This window comes from Alexandromys fortis, unplaced genomic scaffold (assembly GCF_014885135.2).
Source record: "Alexandromys fortis isolate MF-2015 unplaced genomic scaffold, M_Fortis_MF-2015_v1.1 scaffold_5, whole genome shotgun sequence".
Classification (NCBI taxonomy): Eukaryota; Metazoa; Chordata; class Mammalia; order Rodentia; family Cricetidae; genus Alexandromys; species Alexandromys fortis.
In genome coordinates this window covers 23,460,734-23,484,054 of record NW_026067924.1, presented here as the reverse complement: position 1 = coordinate 23,484,054, position 23,321 = coordinate 23,460,734, and the positions used below count along the sequence as shown (strand labels likewise).

The following is a 23,321-nucleotide window of genomic DNA, read 5'->3' as shown; positions in this document are numbered from 1 at the left end:
TATACATATATATGTATATATTTTGTTTTTGTTTTTCGAGACAGGGTTTTTCTGTGGCTTTGGAGCCTGTCCTGGCACTAGCTCTGTAGACCAGGCTGGTCTCGAACTCACAGAGATCCGCCTGCCTCTGCCTCCCGAGTCTGGGATTAAAGGCATGCGCCACCATCGCCCGGCTTCAGTTTATATTTTTAAAAGAGCCATTTATCTGTTTTAAATATGCAAAGCAATTGTTTAGTCTATGTAAGAGAGAAAGTCAGAACCTCCCTTAACTATCACTGCTCACCTGTGCCTTCTCTCAAGCGGTGTCACTTTATGCCTGCCTATCTGTGCCAAGGTTTCAAACCCTGGACTAGTACTGCCATGTAGGCTTTACCTAATGAGGTCAGAACTCTGCCTGAGAGTAATAGAGAGCTAGGGAATGATATGTAACAATCTTAAGTCACTCTACAAATCACATACATTTAAAGGTAAATTTATATTCATTTAAAAACTTTTATATTCTTTTCATTTTATAGCTCTGTCATGAGTACTGACAGTAACTCATTGGCACGTGAATTTCTGATCGATGTCAACCAGCTCTGCAATGCAGTGGTCCAGAGAGTGGAGGCCAGGGAAGAAGAAGAAGAGGAGACACACATGGCAACACTTGGACAGTACCTTGTCCATGGTCGAGGATTTCTGTTACTTACCAAGCTAAATTCTATCATTGACCAGGTAATGTCAAACAAGTGTTAATCAGTCTGTTAGTCCTGGTCATCAGTTAGTAACTTGTAGATTCTATACTTTCTGAGAATCTCTTTGAGTTAAAGTTCTATCTGTTAGGTATTTCTTAAGATGAGCCTCTCTGCTGACACAAATAATTCCAATAAAGACCAAATTAAACCGAATTAAAAGATTAATGGAATGCTCCCGGGTGGTCCTGGGAAAGCATGGAGAGGGGAAGAGAGAATAGGGGAGACCACACAAAACCCAGAGACCACATGTTCATTCTCTGGGGGGGCAGTCTAAATAGCCTGTAGGAGTGGTCTTGACCTTCCCTGGGGAGGGGTTACTGTTTGGCAGGCTTTCATGACCCTCCCTGGGGAGGGGTCTTATGCCAGGAGTTGGGGTGAAGCCCCCAGGCAAACAATCCAGACTTTTTGTATAAAGGGGTGTTAGGTAGCTGGGGTGATGCTTCTGACCAAACACTATTTTTCACATTATTCCAACATAAAATTTAGCCACATAAGTGGAAATAAAATTTATTTGGATACTTTTTAAACTGTCTGAAATATCTTAGAATTTTAAAAAGTGACCTTTTTTTCTAAAGAAGTTTTATATATGTGCTTTTTGCAGTTGGTTTGAATACTTCAGTAATAATCTCCAAGTCACCAATAATATATTGTTATTACATAAAGAAAGAAATATTAGCACTCCCCTTGGTGTCATTTAACCAAAATCAAGGCCAGATTTGAATTCTCTACTTCATGCTCCCTACATCTTTCATCCCCTCTCTTTCTACTGCATGAGTCTGAATCTATGGTGCTTAAAGTTTGCCCTATAAATCTGTCCCTGTATCTGTGTATAACTCTGTTTGACTATCCCTGACAAAGGGTTTTGTTCTGTCTTTATTGAACAGCACAGAAGGTATCACATGGGGAAAGAGTGAGAGATACTTTACAGAAATCTTTAGCAGAGTTTTACAAGGGATCAGGTATAGAGTCCAGTTAACCTCAACTGACCCAGATAAAGGACAGTATCCCTGCCTTGAGCTCTCCTTGTTAGCTAGCCTCCCTGGGTCTGTGGATTGTAGCGAGGTTATCCTTTCCTTTACAGCTAATATCCACTTATGAGTGAGTACACACCATATTTGTCTTTCTGGGTCTGGGTTACCTCACTCAGGATGATTTTTTTTTCCAGTTTTTGCCTACAAATTTCATGATGTAATTTTTTTTTTAACAGTTTACTAATACTTACTTCCTTGTGTCAATGTACCACATTTTCTTTATCCATTCCTTGGTTATCTGGGTTGTTTCCAGAGTCTGGCTATTACAAATAAAGCTGCAATGAACATAGTTAAGCAAGTGTCCTTGTGGTATGATGGAGCATCCTTTGGATATATGCCCAAGAGTGATATAGCAGGATCTTGAGGTATATTGATTCCAATTTTCTGAGAAACTGGGTATCTATCCATTTTATAAGATTGCTTTCAACCTCTATTTTTTTCTGCCTACAGCAAATGATTATTAGAGCATTCTTGGAAAAGTGCACAATTTAAGATTACAGTTATGCAATAGTTTAGCTTATAAAAGTTGATTACATGGGAAATCCATAGCAAGTAAAGTTGATTGTTAAATTATTCTCTTAAAGGCAGGTAAACCGTTTGAATATACAGTAGAATAGCAATTTTAAGTCCTTTTTGGTGTTTTTGAGACAGGGTCTCCCTGTGTAGCTGTGACTGTTCAGGAACTTACTGTATAGAGCAAGCTGTTCTTGAACTTGCCAAGGCTTACCTGCCTCTGCCTCCCAAGTGCTGGGATAAAGACATGCACCACTATGTCCTTGATATAGGATTCCCCTCTGTATACTGTGAATACGTTTTATTACCATTGGTTAATAAAGAATCTGTTTTGGCCTGTGGCAGGTCAGAATAAAGCTAGATGAGAAATCCTACAGAGATACATAGAGGGAGTAGGTAGAGTCAAAGAGATGCCAAAAGACACCAAAGGAGGCAGATGCTGGAACCTTACTGATAGGCCACAACCTCATGGCAACAGAATAATAGAAATGGCTTAATTTAAGAAGTAAGAGTTAGTTAATAAGAATCCTGAGCTAATAGGCCAAACAGTGTTGTAATTTAATATAGTTTCTGTGTGATTATTCAGGTCTGGGTGGCTGGGAAACCAAAAAGCAGTCTCCATTTACATGTCCTGACCCAGTGTTAAGTCTTAGGTGACCTCAAGGTGTATTACTTACTTTGGTTGTGAGGTTCAGCAAAAGTTCTAATCTTGTAGAATGTAAGAAATACTTTCTTAATAGTGAATCACCACAGCTTTTGACTCTAATGGCATGAGATTATCCTGCTTATTAGTAGAAACATAGGATTATAGTTCAGAAAAAGAGTTTATGCTTTCAGTAAAGATCAGAATGCAGTTTTAAACGTTTAATATGAGTTATATTTAGGGAACATGCAAATTGTAGAGTGAAATAATCTTTTAGCTTGTATACATTCAGTTTTTTATATTATACTTTTTTCTCTTTCTGCTCATACGCTTCTTTTCCTTCTTCCCTTACCACCCTTATGTTATTGGAAACAAGGTTTTGCTTTGTTATCCTCGATGTGTTAGAACTCATTCTATAGCTCAGGCCAGCATAGAACTGTTAATCCTCCTGCCTCAGTTTCCTGGGTACTAGGAGTATAGGTATGTAACATCACATTCAACTTTTCTTTTTAAAGATACTATATAAAAAGCACCAGAAATATATTGCACTTACCTAAAATCTAATAAAATATATAAAACTTCTGCTTAGAATTCTATAAAACATTATTATAAGAACCTAAAGGATATATAATTAAGTGGAAAATGATTAAATTTTCCTGTGTTCAAAGAATCAGTACTGTAAAGATACATGTTTTCTCCAGATTGACCTATACCTTCCAATATAATCCTAATCAAAATCTCTAGCTTTTCAACTAACTCTGTTATGGAGATTTAGTTCATATATTATAATATTTATTTCATATGCAAAATTCAGATGTGTTTAGGATACTCAGAAATATGTGCACCATCACTATAGCCAATTTTATAACACCCTCATTATCTCAAAAGGAAACCTGTAATCTAGCCATCCTCTTCCACCCTCCTCCTAGCCCTAAGCTACCACTAATCTGCTTTTTGTGGCTGCTGATTTTATTTTTCCTTATAATCCATGAAATATCCTTTAATGTATTATTAAAATGTCTAAAATCATCCAAGTCATAACAGCAGTAATAGTTTTTCAAGTAATGTTTTGCCAGGTTTTAGGATTAAAGATTCTAAATGAATTTGAAATGGTAATTTATAGTTTGTTTAAATTACTTTATTTTGTGTGTATGGATGTTTTGCCTACATGCATGTCTGTGCACCATGTATATACCTGGCACCCACAGGGACCAGAGAGGGCATCAGATCAGCTGTCACTATAGTGACAGATGGTTGTGAGCAGCCATGTGGGGCTGGGTATTGAACCCGGGTACTCTGGAAGAGTAGCTAGTGCTTCTAACTACTGAGTTATCTCTCCAGCTGCATAGTTTTATTTGTATTTAACTAACAACCAAAGGCCTTTTCTTATATGCTCATTGACCATATCCATACTTTTTTAGTCATTCTTTTCAAGTTATTTATCTTTTTTTGTTGTTGTTGTTTGGGACTTTTTTTTTTTTTTTTGAGACAGGGTTTCTCTGTATAACACTGGCTGTCCTAGAACTCATTCTATAGACCAGGATGGCCTTGAACTCAGAGATTCACCTGCCTCTGCCTCCGGAGTGCTGGTATTAAAGATGTGTACCACCACTGCCCATTATGTGTCATTTTTAAGGCCAAACTCTTGGTTTATTATCAAATTATGCTGTATTTAAGTCTGTTGGATTGCAAAAAGATAGGTCCCTTTGTGAAACAGTGTTTAATATGTAGCTAAATGACTAAAACTACTTGAACTTTAATTGCAATAATGTTTTCCCTATGCAATAATTTTTTTTATCCCTTCTTTCTCCCTAGTCACTCTTTGGAATATTTATAACATTGATAGTAGGGAACTAGATGTTGTCTTTGGAGTGCAGACAAATAGCCATTTTAAAAATAGTTTATCTATATTTGATTATTTTGGTTAGTGGAAAATGACGATTTGAGTCTTTAAGGGAAATTAATTGAACAAAACACCTTCTTTAAAGATGGAATCAGAATAGACACAAAATGCATATTACAGAGTGGACTGTAGTTTTTATATGAAGTAGGGGCATTTCTTGAGTATTTGGGGGATGAGGTGATTTACGTCCTTCTTCATCCACTGTGAACCCTTTTTGTTTTACCAATATCTAATATAAAGAATTATATATATATATGGTTATAAATGTATATATATGAAATGAATATATATGTGTATACACACATAATGATCACTCCATTTCTGCAAGAGATATGTGCTATGATACTGGATGTGGTACGTAGTACTAAACCATGTATATTTTCATATCCTGTATATAAATATATGTGGTGAGGTGTAATTTATAAGTTGGACACAGTACAAGATAAGTAATAATTGATAAACTAGAACAATATGGCAATGTACTTTAATAAAAGTCATTTACATTTTATGAGTTATTTCTTGATTTTTTTTTACACTGTAGTGACTGTCGATAACTAAAACCACAGAAAGTGAAACTATGGGGAAGGAGGAATATTGTATCTTCTTTTGTGAATGTCTAGCTTGTTCCGTTTTGAAAGTCTAATTTTTTCTTTGTCATCTATCCAGATCTTCATGTATTAGAGATAGAAGTCTTTGTTAGCATGCACATATTTTATTACATGTAACCATTTTAATCTATTAAGTAAGCTATTCTTTTTAAATGGCAGAGAGCTTCTTTTTAATGGTTACTGATGACAAATTTAAGTTTTTGTTACTCTCTCTCTCTCTCTCTCTCTCTCTCTCTCTCTCTCTCTCTCTCTCTCTCACACACACACACACACACACACACACACACACACACAAGGTAGGGCCTGATTGGGTTTATAGGTTTCCACTCATTCTGAGGGCGTGAAATATTTTTATTCTACATGAGTAGTTCATTAATTCTTGGTCTCCAGGACTCTTGGCTTCATGCACTAAGAACAGATTAATTTTTTTTTTAACTAGGGTTGGGGAACAGAGACTTCTTCATTTTTTGCCTTCCTTCACACTTTTAGGTGAAGCTGGTAGTATTTCCATCCTCTAAAAATTTTTTTTTCATACAAGTATATATTGTATGTTGAATATATTCCCCCATATTCCTTTACTCTTTTTTCTCTCCTCTCATAGTTTTCTTAAAAGTATAACTTTCTTTGGAATGTGGGTTTCATATGAATCTTAGTGGAATTACCTCTATATTACTAAAGCCATTATATATAAAACTGATTTTGAGACAGACTTTTCTGTACTCTTACTGAGGTTTTTTTTTGTTTTGTTTTGTTTTGTTTTTTCTTTTGAGACAGGTGTCTCTATGTAGTTAGTCCTAGCTGTCCTGGAACTTGCTATATAGTCTAGGCTGGCCTTGAATTCAGAGATTCTCCTGCCTCTGCTTTCCAAGTCTTGGCATTAAAGACATGTGTATTTATGCCTGGCAATATCTTGCTTTTAAAGAAATGCATTAGTTAAGTGGAATTTTAAATTGTAATGACAGTTTTGAGGGTGATAGCACATACCTATAGTTCTAGCACATGGAATACAAATATAGAAGGATCACTATGAGTTCAAGGTTATCTGTGCTACATAGTGAGTTTGAAACCAGTCTGGACTGCCGTAGTAAAGCCCTGTATAAAGCAAACAAGCAAACAAAACATAATGATATATAAATGGAGAAGTAAAAATACTGTTTTTCAAAGTGATGTGAAAGCCAGGCAGTGGTGGCGCATGCCTTTAATCCCAGCACTTGTAGGCAGAGGCAGGCAGATATCTGTGAGTTTGAGGCCAGCCTGATCTACAAGAACTAGTTCCAGGACAGGCTCAATAGCTGCAGTGAAACACTGTCTCAAAAAAAAAAAAAACTATACTCAAAGCGATGTGTACAGAAATAAAAACAATCAATAGGAAATCTTTTTAGCAAAGCTTAAAAAAAGCCAGTACAGACTTACATGTTTTCTTTAGCTCTGTAGCTATTCAGTTGGAATGGAAAAAAGATCAGATAGTCCCAATGAAGAAACTTTTTTAGATGTATCATACACATACAATAGAATAAATTCTTAGAGAAGAAATGAAGACTAGCAGTGTGTTCACATGCTGGTATCATATTATGTTTTTACATTTGTAAAATTAAATTTAGTTAGTATGCAAAGACATTCATTTGTAATACCATTGGTAACTTCAGCAACTCTGAATTACTTTCTAGCTATAGTCCATGTTCCTTGATATGTCAAACATTCCATGACCAGGTCCCCACTGATGCCTACCTTTGAGCCTCCTAGAAATGTGTCTGAGCTGGGATCTCAGCCTTTCCCTGACTCACCAGTCCTTCCTTTTCCTCCAGCCACTACCACTCCTGGATGCCTAGCATAAAAAGAACTGTGCCTGGTATTTGCCAAGCACTTGTAACGTGTTTCTTGAACTGAGCTGAGAAAGTGACACCTCAGTGAGAATGATTTCATTATTTGTTATTGTAGGGGAAAATTTTAAAGGCATGATCTAACCTTTTTCTCTTTTAGAAATGAAGACAAAATAGTAAGTATCAAGGGAAGGTACGATATAGTTTCATTTCTAAATATCAGGTCATTAGAAAACCAGAGAATGGTTCTGTACATGGCCTGTATTGCTTGATGTGGTGTGTGTGGATCTGTCATGAGGGAACAACCTCATTTCTAGGTACTGTAACTATTATGCATACTTTGGATTTGGGGAGATAAAACTAGGGGGATTTATTTGGAATAACTAAGCCCTACTTTTCCAGAGTGCCTACAAATAAAAAAAATTATTTATGGGTCTCAAAGACAGAATTACATGTGAAGTTTCTCTGAAAACCAGAAAGGATTAAAAAAAATAGGAATATATGGTACTTTAAAAGTAATAGAGCTGGGTGGTGGTGGCACAACCTTCAATCCAGCACTCAGGTGGCAGAGACAGGCATACCTCTGTGAATTTGAGGCTAGCCTGGTCTTCAGAGCTAGTTCTAGGACAGCTAGGGTTGTTACACAGATAAACCCTGCCTTGAAAAACTATAAATAAATAAATAAATAAATAAATAGTAATAGAATCAGGGCCAGTGAGATGGCTCGGTGGGTAAAGGTGATTGCTATAGAAGCCTAGTGTGCTGGGTTTGACCCCTAGAACTCATGTTCTGGGGTGGAAGGAGAGAAACATGCACACATACATTATGGCGTGCACACACACAAACACATTCAACAACAAAATTGTTGTTGTTATCATTGTTAGAGAGCGCCTCCTCGATAACGAGTTGTGTTAGAGCAATTGAGTATTAAGTGAAGAGTTGTTGCATTAAGCTGCCAATGTATTCCTCCTCCCTACCTAGGACTGCTGTTTTAGCATAGCAGGGTCAAACCCCAAAGATCTGTACTTGCTCTCATCTCATCCTTTCAAGAGCTTGTCTACATAGTGAACTGGGGACAACAGGCATTAAAATCCTGAGGGGTTAGAGAACTTGTCTTAGGAAGAGGTGGGTAGTGAGCCTCACAGAGCAGATATTGCTGAGCTAGGCCTTATATGGTAGGACGGTATTAGGGATGTTCCAGATCATGTTGAGCAGCAGGTGAAGGCAGGAATGTCTGTTCACATAACGGTGAAATTTGTCAGTGAACTGCTACAGAGCAAGGACTCACTTACCAGGGCAGTGTGCCTGTTCCATTAGAATTCACTAAAGACTCACATTAGTAGGACTCAAAAGATTAATGAGCTAACAAGTTTTTATTTTATTTGAGACTGGGAACTTTAATTCCTTTGACTCTTCAGCCTGCTGTAACAGGGACTTTCTGTTCATTCCATTATCACTCCACTAAAGCTGTGATTGTGAATGTTACCAGCACCCTTCAGTTGCTAAAGGCTTTTCAGCCATCATTTTCTATAGTTCAGAAATGATGGCTTTCATCCTGTTTAATGCCTTTCCTTTCACTGTTCTCGTCTGTGGTTTCTCTGGTTCTGCCTCTCTCTGCAACTGTCTGTCAATCTGCTCAACAGACTTACTTCAGCACTGCCCACCTTAAAGACTTTTGGAGCTCCGAATACCAGTGTTATCAGTTCTCTCTCATTATTCTGCTTGCTCTCTGGAAAACCTTACATATGTCCTAGGTATCCACCCAGATGACTTTTATATCTTAAGTTCCCAGTCTATATATTATCTGTCTATTAAAAGTTGTCTCCATTTAGACATCTTCCCAGCATCTCAAATTGCATATGTCTAAAAAATGAATCTGGGTTAATGAAATGTCTCATCAGGTAAAGGTATTCACTGCTCAGCCTAACAGCACATGCACACTAAATATAATTTTAAAAAATTAAGGCAGTCTGTCTTTACTCTAACCTATTACCCCTCTTAGATTTTTCTCTCTTTGTGGAAATAGTTATCAGCCACCTCATTACTTAAACAAGAGACCTGTGAGGAGTCTTTTCCTTCCTTGTGCATCACTGAAAATGAACTGTGAGTCAGTTCAGTTCTACCATATAGTTTCTCATATGTCTCTGTGTTTATTTGTTGTCAAGTTACTTAGTCATCATCTCATATATGGGCCATGTGATCTTGCTGCTAACATTGGCTGTTCCCATTTACCACAGTTCTGCCCAGCAAATCTATTCATGTCATCCTGATCCCTTCCTCAAAGATTGTTGTGAGAAGGAGTAACTCCTGGATTAACTGTTCATTAAATACTCAACCACATGTCCCAGGTATCCCAGGTGTAGCTGTCTAGTTGCAATCCTACTTCAACATTTCAGATGATTTTTTTTTCTGAATACTATTTCCATACTAGGGTTCTGATTCCTACTGGGAAACTTACTGATACTACATGCCTTCTGTTGTTCTGTTTGTGTGTATGTATTTTATGGACCAATTAAAGGGACCAACATGGACTGTCTATTTCAGAAAGAATAATACAACAGGTCCCTTGAATAGAGTGTTCAGTCAGTATACTTAATTTTCTTCACTGATAAATTTTTATATGTGTTATTATTGTTGCTTTCTCTTTTTAAAATTGTCTTCTAAGTTTTACATTTAACTACACGAAGACTTACTTTTTCTAGTAACCTTGTTAGTTACTAGAAAAGTTACTAGTAAGTTACTTTACTAACTTAAAGGCTTTAGTTTTTTATTTTTATGTAACAAGTCTGTTTTTTCATAGGTGATGAATTCTTGCAATGTGCATGATAGCAGTAATAGCTCTTCGTGGGAATGTTCGCAAGAATGTGCTAAATACCATCACACAATCTTACATTCTTCTGTGGTTGGAAATCTTATAAATTCAAAAGTATCCACAGTTTGACTTGGACTTAAAATAGGATGATTTGATCTTCAGTTTTTCAAATGTAATTGTTTTTAAGGATAAAAATGGTTTTTGGTTCGGTTGAATACAAGATAAATAGGAGTGAATGTGTCTTGTGCCCTTAGAACATGAAAGACTCTTTTGCTTCCGACACAGGCCCTGACGTGTAGAGAAGAACTCCTGACACTTCTTCTGTCACTCCTTCCCTTGGTGTGGAAGATACCTGTCCAGGAACAGCAAGCAACAGGTATGTCCCTTTTCACAGATCGCTTGCATTGTCATATCCCTTTGGGAAAAGAAGTTTATTTGCAAAGCTACCTCTTCCTGATTGGTTAATGCAGTTTCAGAGTAGTAGATATTGTGGTGATTTATTATATACCTAGTATGAAAAATTCATTAGGAAAGCACAATTTTTCTTCTTCCAGTAATATAAAAGTCCATGGTGCTTCTGAGAGACGTCCATAAATGACAATTAAAAATACCCGAAGAAGCAGAATACTTACTTAATGGAGTTGCTAGATATGCCATAGCGTTAGGAAAATGGGTGGTGAAGAGTTTGAAGAAAGGAATTAAAGCCTATTGCTTAATGACGGCTATCACCAGTGCTCTAAAAGTGACTTCTGCAATATTTGCTTTAGTTCAGTTTTTCTAATTTTGCTTTTGAGGGATAAATTGGAAGTCATAGTTTGTTTCTAGGCTAAGTAGAATTATGACATGAGATCAATACATTTTAATTTCTTATTTTGAAAAATATGCATTTATAAGTACATTAAATTTCAGTGGAAGGATAAACTGGTTTTCCCCTGGATCATTTCTGGAATACTTTATGAATCTCCTGGGTTAAAAATAGTCTTCCTGTATTATATTTTAATGCCATGTTTATATTTTAGTACATATTTGACATAGAACTCTTTTAAGGAAAATATTTAAAGACTTCTAATATTATTTTCCTGATTATTTATTGATTCATTAACTACTCTTTTTTTGAGTTTGCAGAATTAGAAGTTTGTTAACCACTTAAGAGTTGATTACTGCCATTTTAGGGAAGTTGCCTTCATTGATGGCATTTTATATTTTGGTGCAATTGGTCTCTTAACATTTGTTCTCATCTGCTTTATTTTCCTTCTCCTAGGTAAAGTGCAAAATTCTACTAATGGGTTTTTATTTAGTCCTCCTAAATTACAACTCTGTTTCCTGTGCATTTTAGCACTATTGCTACAAAGAGAAAGATTCATTTAATTAGATCCTTTCCCTAAGAAATGGCCATTGAATGCTGCCCCAAGCTCTGGGGACTTAGAATGGACTGCTGAGCTCTCTACATTTGGCTAGTTCAGAGAACAAGGCCCTAGAGAAATACTTTGCTTGAACAACTCTTTTAACCCTACTCTTGGTGAATACTTGATATATACTATATGATTTTTGAGTTCATTTGGGTGAATATTGAAGTTATGAGAAGCTACAGACTAACACTATGTCTTAATTACAGCATTACTAAAGGTTTGTAAGTGGTGAGCACAGCAGCTGAATAGTTCAAGCTCATATTTAGAAATTAGAATGCAGTAGGTTCAACTCATGTCCAATTTCCTAATTTTTCTCTTTGCTGTCCTCAAAATCAAGTTGTATCTCTTGAGCTATTACCACCTGGTATAGAGAGTAGGAAGGATAAGTGTGGGCGGAAGTGACCCAGAGATGTAACTAGGGAAAGCAGACGTGCAGGAAAATTATACCAGGCCAGACTCATAATGTGGGTTGGAAGAGTCATTGCCCATACACGTTGAGTTTAACAGGTACTGACATATTCTAAGTGTCTTTCTTGATTTTATTAGATTTTAACTTGCCGTTGTCATCTGATATAATCCTGACCAAAGAAAAGAACTCAAGTTTGCAAAAATCAACTCAGGGAAAATTATATTTAGAAGGAAGTGCTCCGCCTGGTTCAATCTCTGCAAAAGTAAACCTTTTTCGAAAAAGCAGACGACAGCGTAAAAGTACCCACCGCTACTCTGTAAGAGATGCAAGAAAGACACAGCTCTCCACCTCTGACTCTGAAGGCAACTCAGATGAGAAAAGTACAGTTGTGAGTAAGCACAGGAGGTCCCATGTGCTACCCCGGATCCTGACGCAGTCTCCTAAGGAAGACCACCTCCTTGCCAAACTTGACCCCTCTGCAACCAAAGAACAGGTCCTTTCTGACACCATGACTTTGGAAAACTCCAGAGAAATCATCCCGAGACAGGATTCAAATGGCGACATATTAAGTGAGCCAGCTGCCTTGTCTATTCTCAGTAACATGAATAACTCTCCCTTTGACTTATGTCATGTTCTGTTATCGCTATTGGAGAAAGTCTGTAAGTTTGACATTGCTTTGAATCATAATTCTTCCCTAGCAGCCAGTGTAGTACCCACGCTGACTGAGTTTCTAGCAGGCTTTGGAGACTGCTGTAACCAGAGTGACACTTTGGAGAGACAAGTGGTTTCTGCAGGTTGGACTGAAGAGCCAGTGGCTTTGGTTCAGCGGATGCTCTTTCGAACTGTGCTGCATCTTATGTCAGTGGATGTCAGCACAGCAGAGGCCATGCCAGAAAGTCTTAGAAAAAACTTGACTGAATTGCTTAGGGCAGCTTTAAAAATTAGAGCTTGCTTGGAAAAGCAGCCTGACCCTTTCTCACCAAGACAAAAGAAAACACTACAGGAGGTCCAGGAGGGCTTTATATTTTCCAAGTATCGTCATAGAGCCCTGCTTCTCCCCGAGCTTCTGGAAGGAGTTCTACAGCTCCTTATCTCTTGTCTTCAGAGTGCAGCTTCAAATCCCTTTTACTTCAGTCAAGCCATGGATTTAGTTCAAGAATTTATTCAGCACCAAGGATTTAATCTGTTTGAAACAGCAGTTCTTCAGATGGAATGGCTGCTTTCAAGGGACGGTGTTCCCTCAGAGGCTGCCGAACATTTGAAAACCCTGATCAACAGTGTAATGAAAATAATAAGTACTGTCAAAAAGGTGAAATCAGAGCAACTTCATCATTCCATGTGCACGAGGAAACGGCACCGGCGCTGTGAGTATTCCCATTTCATGCAGCACCACCGTGACCTCTCAGGTCTCCTCGTTTCAGCTTTTAAAAACCAGCTTTCTAAAAGCCCCTTCGAAGAGACTGCAGAGGGAGATGTGCAGTATCCCGAGCGGTGCTGCTGCATTGCAGTGTGCGCTCACCAGTGCTTACGCTTGCTGCAGCAGGTTTCCCTGAGCACCACCTGTGTCCAGATCCTATCAGGTGTACACAGTGTCGGTATCTGTTGTTGTATGGATCCTAAGTCTGTGATTATCCCTTTACTCCATGCTTTTAAGTTGCCAGCACTGAAGAATTTTCAGCAGCACATACTGAATGTCCTTAACAAACTTCTTCTGGATCAGTTAGGAGGAGCAGAGATTTCACAGAGAATTAAAAAAGCAGCTTGTAACATCTGTACTGTGGATTCTGACCAACTGGCTAAGTTAGAAGAGACACTGAAAGGCACCTTGTGTGGTGCTGGCCCTTCCTCTGGCTTGCCCAGTCCTTCTTACAGATTTCAAGGGATCCTGCCCAGCAGTGGGTCTGAAGACTTATTGTGGAAATGGGATGCATTGGAAGCTTATCAGAACTTTGTCTTTCAAGAAGACAGATTGCATAACATACAGATTGCGAATCACATTTGCAATTTGATCCAGAAAGGCAATGTAGTTGTTCAGTGGAAATTGTATAATTATATTTTTAATCCTGTGCTCCAAAGAGGAGTTGAATTAGTACACCATTACCAACAACTAAGCATTACTTCTGTTCAGACTCATATGTGTAGCCAACTGAAACAGTGTTTGTCTCAGGAAGTGCTTCAGATTTATCTCAAAACTCTGCCTATTCTACTTAAATCCAGGTTTGTACGTGTGCATTTTTTCAGTTGGATAAATGCTTTGAATATGAGATAAAGTCTGTATGTGTGTTTAAATTTCTAACCTTGATATCTCCAGGACCTCAACCACAGTATAATCATAGTTACTATATTGCTTTCAAGGATTTAGTTTGTCCACAAAGAAAGCACTCTTCCCATGTCATGTTTTAAACATTTTAAAATTTACTTTTCTGGGGATAGTTAAGGAAGAGAGACTAGAGACATTGATATTTGGCTTCTCAATGGAAAAAAAAAGGTAAAAGTTTTTAATATATTTCTGAGGGAAGAAGTGTGTGGAATGAAGATGTCAGAACAAAGTCAGTTCAGATTAATTTTTTTGTTTTACTATGTAGGTAGAATATTATAAACCATTAAGATGTTTATAAAGATCATGTTAGAACAAGACAATGTTTATGAGTAAAATATAAAATAATAATTTTAATGTATTTACTACAGTGTATAATTTATACATACGTGAAATATTTAGTTCTCGAGTCAGTGGCATTAAGATCATTTCTTAAATATCATAGTTGCATTTATTACTAAAAGTCGAAAACACAGATAGGCAAAAAGAAAGTTTAAGCTGTCTTCTATCAGTGAAAATTTCAAATTCATGAGATTGTTAAGTATGGGATACTTTACAATGACTGTGTAAGTAAAGCTTAATGGACAGATTGGCCATTTAAATTAATGCATATGTAATATGGCTACCTTAAAACTGAAGTGGAGCTGGGCGGTGGTGCACGCCTTTAATCCCAGGACTCGGGAGGCAGAGGCAGGCAGATCTTTGTGAGTTCAAGGACAACCTGGTCTACAAGAACTAGTTCCAGGATAGGCTCCAAAGCTACAGAGAAACCCTGTCTCAAAAAACAAAACAAAACAAAAAAACAAACAACAACAACAACAAAAAACTGACATGGATTCTACCAAGCTAAGCTATATTCATCTTTCATATCTGTGCTGTTGACTTTGATCAACTCAACAAATTAGAAGAGAACTATAAGGAAACTCACATGGTACTAAACCTTCAAGTTGAGAGAATATCTTCCCAAGATTTTCAGCTCTGTAGTTTGGTTCTTTCCTTTCCTAGAGTGTAGTATAAAACAGATGGAAAGTCTGAGCAGAGTGTTAAACAGACAACCAAGTGAGCAAGTGAACAAATGTATGCCTGCTCTCCTGTACCCACATCAGGGGTGGTATGATATTTAGAATTTCTATGAAATTTACTATTTGAAGAAAAAAATTCTTTCTTGAGTTACTTATTTTAATGTGTTCTATATGTAAACATTTCTTTTTAAATATAGCTAGAGCTATATATAAACATGTAAGTGCAATTAGAAAATAACTTGAGATCTTAATCAATATCTTAGAACTGTTCAGACAGTGAATCAGAGTAGGCAGTGGTTAGTATATAGCACACATAGCAGTGTTATGTTTACATAGCATATGTACCTATTTGCAAATGTTCCACCATGTTATATAAAATATTTCATTTTTTCTATCTCTTACAGGGTAATAAGAGACTTGTTTTTAAGTTGTAATGGAGTAAACCAAATAATTGAATTAAATTACTTAGATGGGATTCGAAGTCATTCCCTCAAAGCATTTGAAACTCTGATTATCAGCCTAGGGGAACAACAGAAAGATGCTTCAGTTCCAGGTGCCAATGGGTTAGACATTGAGCAGGAGTTACCCTCCTTAAGTGTGAGTCCTTCTCTCTGTAAGCAGCAAGCTTCTTCAGATTCTCCTCGGAGTCTCAGTAAGTTTTATGCCAGTCTCAGAGAAGCTTATCCAAAGAAACAGAAGACTGTTCACCAGGATGTTCACATAAACACCATAAACCTCTTTCTCTGTGTGGCTTTTTTATGTGTCAGTAAAGAAGCAGATTCTGATAGGGACTCTGTCAATGAGTCGGAAGATACTTCTGGCTATGACAGTACTGCCAGTGAACCATTAAGTCACATGCTACCATGTCTGTCTCTTGAGAACGTCATCTTACCTTCCCCTGAATGTTTGCACCAAGCAGCAGACATTTGGTCTATGTGCCGTTGGATCTACATGTTGAGTTCAGTCTTCCAGAAACAATTTCACAGACTTGGTGGTTTCCGAGTGTGCCATCAATTAATATTTATGATAATCCAAAAACTATTCAGAAGTCGTGACGAGGAACAAGGAAAAAGGCAGGGAGAAATGAGTGCAAATGAAAACCAAGAGTTAATCAGAATGTCTCAACCTGAAATGACATCGAAGGAAGGAGATGTGTCGTCTTCAGCAGCACTAGAACTGGGACATCTGAAAAAGAGTGCTGACAGCTTGAATGACTTAGAGTCCCAGCACATGTTTCCCGCAAATGTAGAGCAGACTTTGGTTACTGAAGCTGTTCCTGGGGAAGCAAAGGCATTTATGAATCAAGACAATGAGACCTCTCTCCAGAGCATACGACTTTTGGAGTCCCTCCTGGCCATTTGTCTTCATAGCTCCAGAGCCAGTCAACAGAAGATGGATTTGGAGCTACCTCCTCAGGTGATGCTTTATCCTCAGTCCAGCTTATGTAACATATATGTGTAGTGTATTATTATATACATGTCATAACAATATTGACAACTTATTTTGCTACATATTTAAATTTTATTTTCTTGTATTAATTATACCTAAATCTGAAACTCATTATAACAGCTTTATGTATACAGTGTATTTATATCAATTTACCCTTCCTGTTCTCTTTTTTTCTCCTCCCACTTTCACTCACCCTCTTCCTCTACCCAGCTGGGATCTCTCTCTCTCTCTCTCTCTCTCTCTCTCTCTCTCTCTGTCTCTGTCTCTCTCTCTCTCTGTGTGTGTGTATAAGTAACCCATTACATTTTATTAGGGTTTTTTCTAAGAATCTGGATGAAGAGTTATTTACCAAAGCAAGAGTTCCTTGCCAGTGGGTTATACCACAGCGAAAAGTATCTTCCCCTTCCCCAGTAACCATTAATTCCTTCTAGATACTGAGAGGGCTGGGACCTCAGAAACTCTTCTCCCTATTAAATCCACAGGGAAGGGAGGGGCCTCATGGCCCTCTCCCTCCCATTTGCCTGGTACTTTGTTTTTACAAAGTTCTTTTGTGTGTAGCAGGATACAAAGTATGGAGGGATACAATGGCTCACATAATACAGTTCTAAAGAAGCTTACTGTTTAGTTTTTTGCAAAAAGCCCCTTGGGATAGTTTGTGAATTAATTCTTAAATGAATATTTATGGATGTTGTGTTTTAGAGTTTCAAAGTTCACAATCTTTGTGATACTGTTAGGTACTCTGCTTATATTCCCTGACCTTTGTTTATGGCTCTCTGGTATGGTCATCATCTGGTCTGTACCTACTTGTTTTACGTGTTAGACTTAGAATTCCATAAAAGAAAAGCAAGTTTGTCCCCCCCCCACTGTTATAGAGATCTAGGCAAACAGTAACAGCTTCATTCAAAGGGCAGAACTGAAAGCATAAGAAAAACTTAATTAGAACTGCTTCTTAGACTCTTAGAGGATCTCTAAGAATAAGGAATTAGTAAACTCTAGTGATAATTAAGTCTGAAATTTCATTTTTTTGTTCATTTTACATGCCAACTACAGTTTCCCCCTTCCTCCCAACTCTGAAGTTTCAAAGAATGGTTTTGTAAAAATTTTAAGACTTATTTTTTTTCTTATGTGTATGAGTATTTTGCCTGTATGTATGTCTGCGCACTATAGATAGGTGCATCTTGCCTGAGGATGCCAGAAGAGAGGACATCGAATTCCCTTGAACTGGAGTTACAGGCTGTTGTGAGCCACCATATGGGTGCTGGGATCCACCATATGGATCCTAGGTCCTCTGTAAGGACTCCTAACCATTGAGCTATCTCTAGCTCCCAAAGAACAAATTTTTTTATGATTCAAATAATTTAAAGTACATTGAAATTTAAAACCCAATATATTTATAGATAAAAATTTAACAGTTTTTAAATATTAAGTAGGATATTTGGATAAGCGCTCAAATTTTATAGTCAATTTACCTTCATATCAATTACAAATAAATTTTTCTTCTGCTTATTGTAATCTATTTTGTCACTTTTTTTTTTAAAGCATGTTATTGATACTCTTAGTCTCTCATTTTATCTTAGGCCTTGTCTGTGGAAAATATATTGTGTGAAATGAGGGAGCACCTTTCCCAGTCAAAGGTGACGGAAACAGAATTAGCAAAGCCTTTATTTGATGCCCTGCTTCGAGTGGCCCTAGGGAATCATGCAGCAGACTTGGATCCTGGTGATACTGTGACTGACAAGGTATGAATCCATGTGTTATGTTTTTAATATGCCCAGGAAACTGGAGCATGTGGGGTGGGGCCAGACGTGATTTAGATCACAGCCACATGGATTTGATCAGGTGAGTTCCTTGGTCCCTTCTCCATCATTTGGAATGGATAGTGTTTCATTATTGTCTTGCCTCGAAGAAAAGCAGGACATCAATACAGTATGCTTCAGTTAATCTGATCTGGACATTTTTTGGTAATTGTTCCCAATAAGGCAAAAATGCAATAAGGTTAGATAATCTTACATATAGTTGATAATCTTTTTTCCCCTCAGAGATTTTCCTTTGGGAAATTTCAAATCTAGACAGAAGCAGTACAGAAGCACCCTTCCCCTGTGCCAGCCACTTCCACACTGACGCCTCAGCATCAGCATGTATTCTCACTGTCTCCCGCCCATGGCTTTTTCTTTCTTGAAATGTTTTAAAGAAAAGCCTGGTTTGCAGCAGCAGATAATCTATTAAATGATGATGATTCAGGAATAGTGATATTTAACTCTCTTACCTGGTCCTGTGTAGTACAACTAATATTTCCAGAATGCTCTTCTGACTTTAATTTTAAATTACTCAACATAAAAATGAACAATACTCATATAGAAGACAGCATTAGGAGATTTTGAGGTTTTTTTTTAAAATATTTATTTATTTATTTATTATGTATACAATATTCTGTGTATATGCCTGCAGGCCAGAAGAGGGCACCAGACCTAGTTACAGATGGTTGTGAGCCACCATGTGGTTGCTGGGAATTGAACTCATGACCTCTGGAAGAGCAGACAATGCTCTTAACCTCTGAGCCATCTCTCCAGCCCGAGAGATTTTGAGTTTTGTTAACAGTTTTCAAAAGTAACTTAAATTTTTCCTGAAACTTTATGATGTGCATTTTAACTCATTTCTCTTCCCTGTTATGCTTCTTTTACTTTCGGTTAACTATTGTTAGCTTTCATCTTTATATAGCTTCATTTTTAACCTTTGATCTAGTAATATATTTGGTATTTTATTATATTTGCCATAATATTCTGTTATTCTTTTCCATAATTTTAAAGCTTATTAACTTTAAAAATTGACCTTAAAGCTTAGAACTTCAATTTGTTGTTTAATCAAATGGCAGATTATAACCAATTGAAACATTTACTTTATGTTACTGTTTATTGTTGTTGCAATGATAAAGTACCCTGATCTTTCATAAACTCAAGTAGATCCTAAGGTGAAGGTATCAGTAACGTTTTTATAAGGAAAAAAATGTCTTGTCACAGGTATTAGACAGGAAATTGATGCTGGAACTCTTGATTTCTGAGATGCTTCCATGTAGACGGTTGCACTGTGAAATCCTTATTTCCTTTTTAAGATTGTTATGTCTTTACCTGTTATCTAGTTTATGATGCATTTAATTAAAAAATTTTGGGAAATTGTTTCTATTTGCAGTGTGTGAAAATAATATGCTTATTATTAGGAATAAGTCTATACAATAGAACACTGCCTCACTGTGGTTTTCAGTCATTCTCTATTGTGTGGCCAATGGTTTGTCTGCTACAACCCTTTGATCTGAGGGAGCTGAGAGTTTGGGAAATATTGCAGAGGAAATTTCATTTTTTTCTGTGACTTCTAATTACTTTTTTCTCTTAAATAAAATATTGGGATTATTCTTAAAGTGACTTTTGAGTGATAAGTATCCTGCTACTGAAAAATGAGTCAGTGTCACAACTCTTGCCGTTGATTCATATTGGCCTTATAGAGTCATCAGTCTGAGGAAGAATTGTTGTCCCAGCCTGGAGATTTCTCAGAAGAAATTGAGGATTCTCAGTGCTGTAATCTGAAACTTCTGGGTGAGGAAGAAGGTTATGAAGCAGACAGTGAAAGTAATCCTGAGGACGGTGACGCCCACGATGATGGTAAAATGTCTCTGAGCTTGTGATTAGATTGCCGTCAGATTGTAAGTTAGCAAAATGGTTCATCGTTCCCCTACCCCGTGGCCTTACAATTTCAGAAAGGCATTGTATTGTCATTTTATTTGATCATCACATCACATCTGCCATTTGAATATGTAATTTCAGCAGTTGGATCAAAACTATGAAGATAATTTCAGTGAAAGAGCCCTTACTTAGCAAGCCTAAACCCACCATTACCACAGAAAGAGGGACAGATAAAATAGACTATGCTGTGAATTAGATATTTGGGGGTCAGAAAGTTTGGGATTATTTAAACATAATTTAAACAGAAATTATTTAAATATAATTAAACATAAAATTACTTAATTTTTTAAAATTTAAGTAAAAGAACTTTTCTCTGCTCATGCAGCAGGTAAGAGATGTACTAAGTTGAATCAGTATTTATCACACTCATGCTCCAATTTTTCCAGTTGCATCAAAAAAAGGTATTAATGAAGATCAAAATTACTTTCAAAATTAAGCTATTCACCAGACTTGATTGTTCAAGATACAAATATTAATTAACATTAAGGTTGCAGGAAAAAGCTTTGTGAGCATTTTATTAAAAGAAGCACAGTTTTCATGAAATGTTCTTAGTGATGAGTTATGGTTGAAATATTCAGTGTTTGGGGAATAAAAACATTCTTTTTTTTTTTCCTTTTTTAGGAGTAGAATTAAAAACTGAGGCAGAAGGTTTCAGTGCATCGACTGTTCCGAACAACTTACTTGAAAACCTCACTCACGGAGAGATAATATACCCCGAGATTTGCATGCTGGAGTTAAATTTGCTCTCTGCTAGCAAAGCTAAACTTGATGTGCTTACTCATGTGTTTGAGAACTTTCTGAAGATTGCCAGACAGAAGGAAAAGAACATTTCTCTGCTCATGCAACAGGTGTAAAACATGGACTAAGTTAAATCAGTATTTATCACACTCATGCCCCAACTATTCATTTCCATATATATAACCCAACTTGTCTGAAAATTATTTGAGATGATTACTTATCTTTTATTCTGCCTTCAGTATGTTTTGACTTTCAAGTGATTTTCTAAAATCACCTTATATTGTATTTCTCTAATAAGTAGCATAAAATCAATATTATCAGTAGCTAAACAGTAATGTATCCTGAGAACAGATCTTAAAGCTTGCATTTAATCCTACAACAGCATTCTTTCCAGTCATTTAAACACATCTTCTCTCTCTCTCCCCGTCCCCCCTTACACACACACACCCTTATGAAATAATTTATCATGACGTTGCAGTTGTATTGTGCTTTTATAAAGTTAAACATTTAATTTCTTATGTTTCATTTTTTTAATCTTCAGGGAACTGTAAAAATTCTTCTAGGAGGGTTCTTGAATATTTTAACACAAACTAATTCTGAGTTTCAAGGTAAGTTGAACCTGGTGTAAGGAAATAGCTTTTTAATTATTGTGATTTTGTATGAAGAATTAATGATTATGGCTTCCACTAGCATATTGCTCTTTGGCTTCAAAATTTTTAAATGTATTGTCTTATTTGTTCCTCACACTCACTCAGTAAAATATAAGTATTTTTATCGAACAGAGGAAAAATGTAGATTACAAGGCCTGAAGTAAGTTGTTTGTAGCTTCATGGAGATTGTAACCTGGTATAAACACTGTACTTCATCGTCTGATGTTCTCTTTTCTACTCAGTACCTTCTCAGACATTTCAGAAATTCATAATGAAAATTAATGTGATTCTGGCCACAGTAAATCTAAATTATAGTTGGAGAATTAAGGCTTATATATGTGAAATGTTAATTTGCATTTATATAATGCTTCCTTCCTCCAAATTAAATTTACACAGGAATTTAATTTGTCAGGAATACCCAATATTAGTATTGAATCCTCTAGAGGACACCATATCAAAGGCTTTGTGATATCTGTGTCTTATAATTAGGAATGTTAATTTTAATCATTTCAGGTTAAGATGGTCTACCAGGTTTCTTTATTGTAATTTGTAAGTATCTTATGGGTAGCAACTTGAAAGTATGTAAATTTCTCTTTTCTCATATTTAAGCCTCTAGTTTTTAGCAAATCCAGTTTTTCCTAAGTTGTTACCTAATGTCTTTTTCTTGTTCAAAGAGCTCTTCCAGTATATTTTATAATCAGTTGTCATATTTCCTTGCTTTTGTTGCTGTGTTCTTTCTTTGAAGCCTAGGAAAGACTGGTCCATGATCACAAAGATTTATTATCTCTAAAAATTATTTTCTCCTCTCCATATTCTTTGCTCTTTTATTTTTTATTTTTTGCATATGAATTGTAATCTTGGGCTTTAAAGTTGGATCCTACCATGACTCTTATCTCATGTACTTCTCTTCATTTGTATTATATTCTGGGAGTTTTAAAAAATTCTATTCCAACATTTTATCCAGTTTTCAGTTTTGTCAGTTGCCCTTTATCTTAGTTCCTTTTCTGTTCCTGTGACAAAACACCATGACACCATGACCAAAGCAACTTATAGAAGAAAGCATCTAATGGGGGCTTGCAGTTTCAGAGGGTGAATCCATGATCCTCATGGCAGGGGACATGGCAGTAGGCAAGCAGGCATGGCTCTAAGAAGAGTAGCTAGGTACCCTTCTACATCTGATCTGCAAACAGGAGGCAGGAAGAGGAAAAGCTAACTAGCAAAGGTGTAGGCTGTTGAAGTCCACCCCCAGTGACATATCTCTTCCAACTAGGTCACACCTCCTAATCCGTCTCAAACAGTTTCATCAAACATATGACCCTACCAGGACCATTCTCACTCAAATCACACCTGTTTTATAGTTAAGTCCTTTGGCTTGATTATTTTTTGTTTTTTAAATTTTTGTTTGTGTGTGTATGTGCATATCCATTTTCTCAATCACACTGAAACCTGTCAGGTTTTTTTTTTTTTCCAGTGTGATTTAGTAATTTTTTTAAAATTGATTCTTTGGAACTTTCATATCCCCAATCCCA

At 36.7% G+C, this 23,321-nt stretch overlaps 1 protein-coding gene across 7 annotated transcripts in view; it reads left to right on the top strand.

The window, feature by feature from the left end:
- Lyst (lysosomal trafficking regulator) overlaps positions 1-23,321 on the top strand; it is a 162,745-nt gene that overhangs the window by 39,045 nt on the left and 100,379 nt on the right. For all 7 annotated transcript variants that reach the window (XM_050142448.1, XM_050142446.1, XM_050142449.1 and 4 more), the window contains 8 exons: positions 516-714; positions 10,350-10,440; positions 12,020-14,099; positions 15,626-16,637; positions 18,248-18,409; positions 20,167-20,323; positions 21,026-21,252; positions 21,684-21,750. In XM_050142448.1, coding sequence (XP_049998405.1) covers positions 523-714; positions 10,350-10,440; positions 12,020-14,099; positions 15,626-16,637; positions 18,248-18,409; positions 20,167-20,323; positions 21,026-21,252; positions 21,684-21,750 — 3,988 coding nt within the window. In that variant the 5' untranslated portion in view covers positions 516-522. The remainder of the gene's footprint in view (positions 1-515; positions 715-10,349; positions 10,441-12,019; positions 14,100-15,625; positions 16,638-18,247; positions 18,410-20,166; positions 20,324-21,025; positions 21,253-21,683; positions 21,751-23,321) is intronic.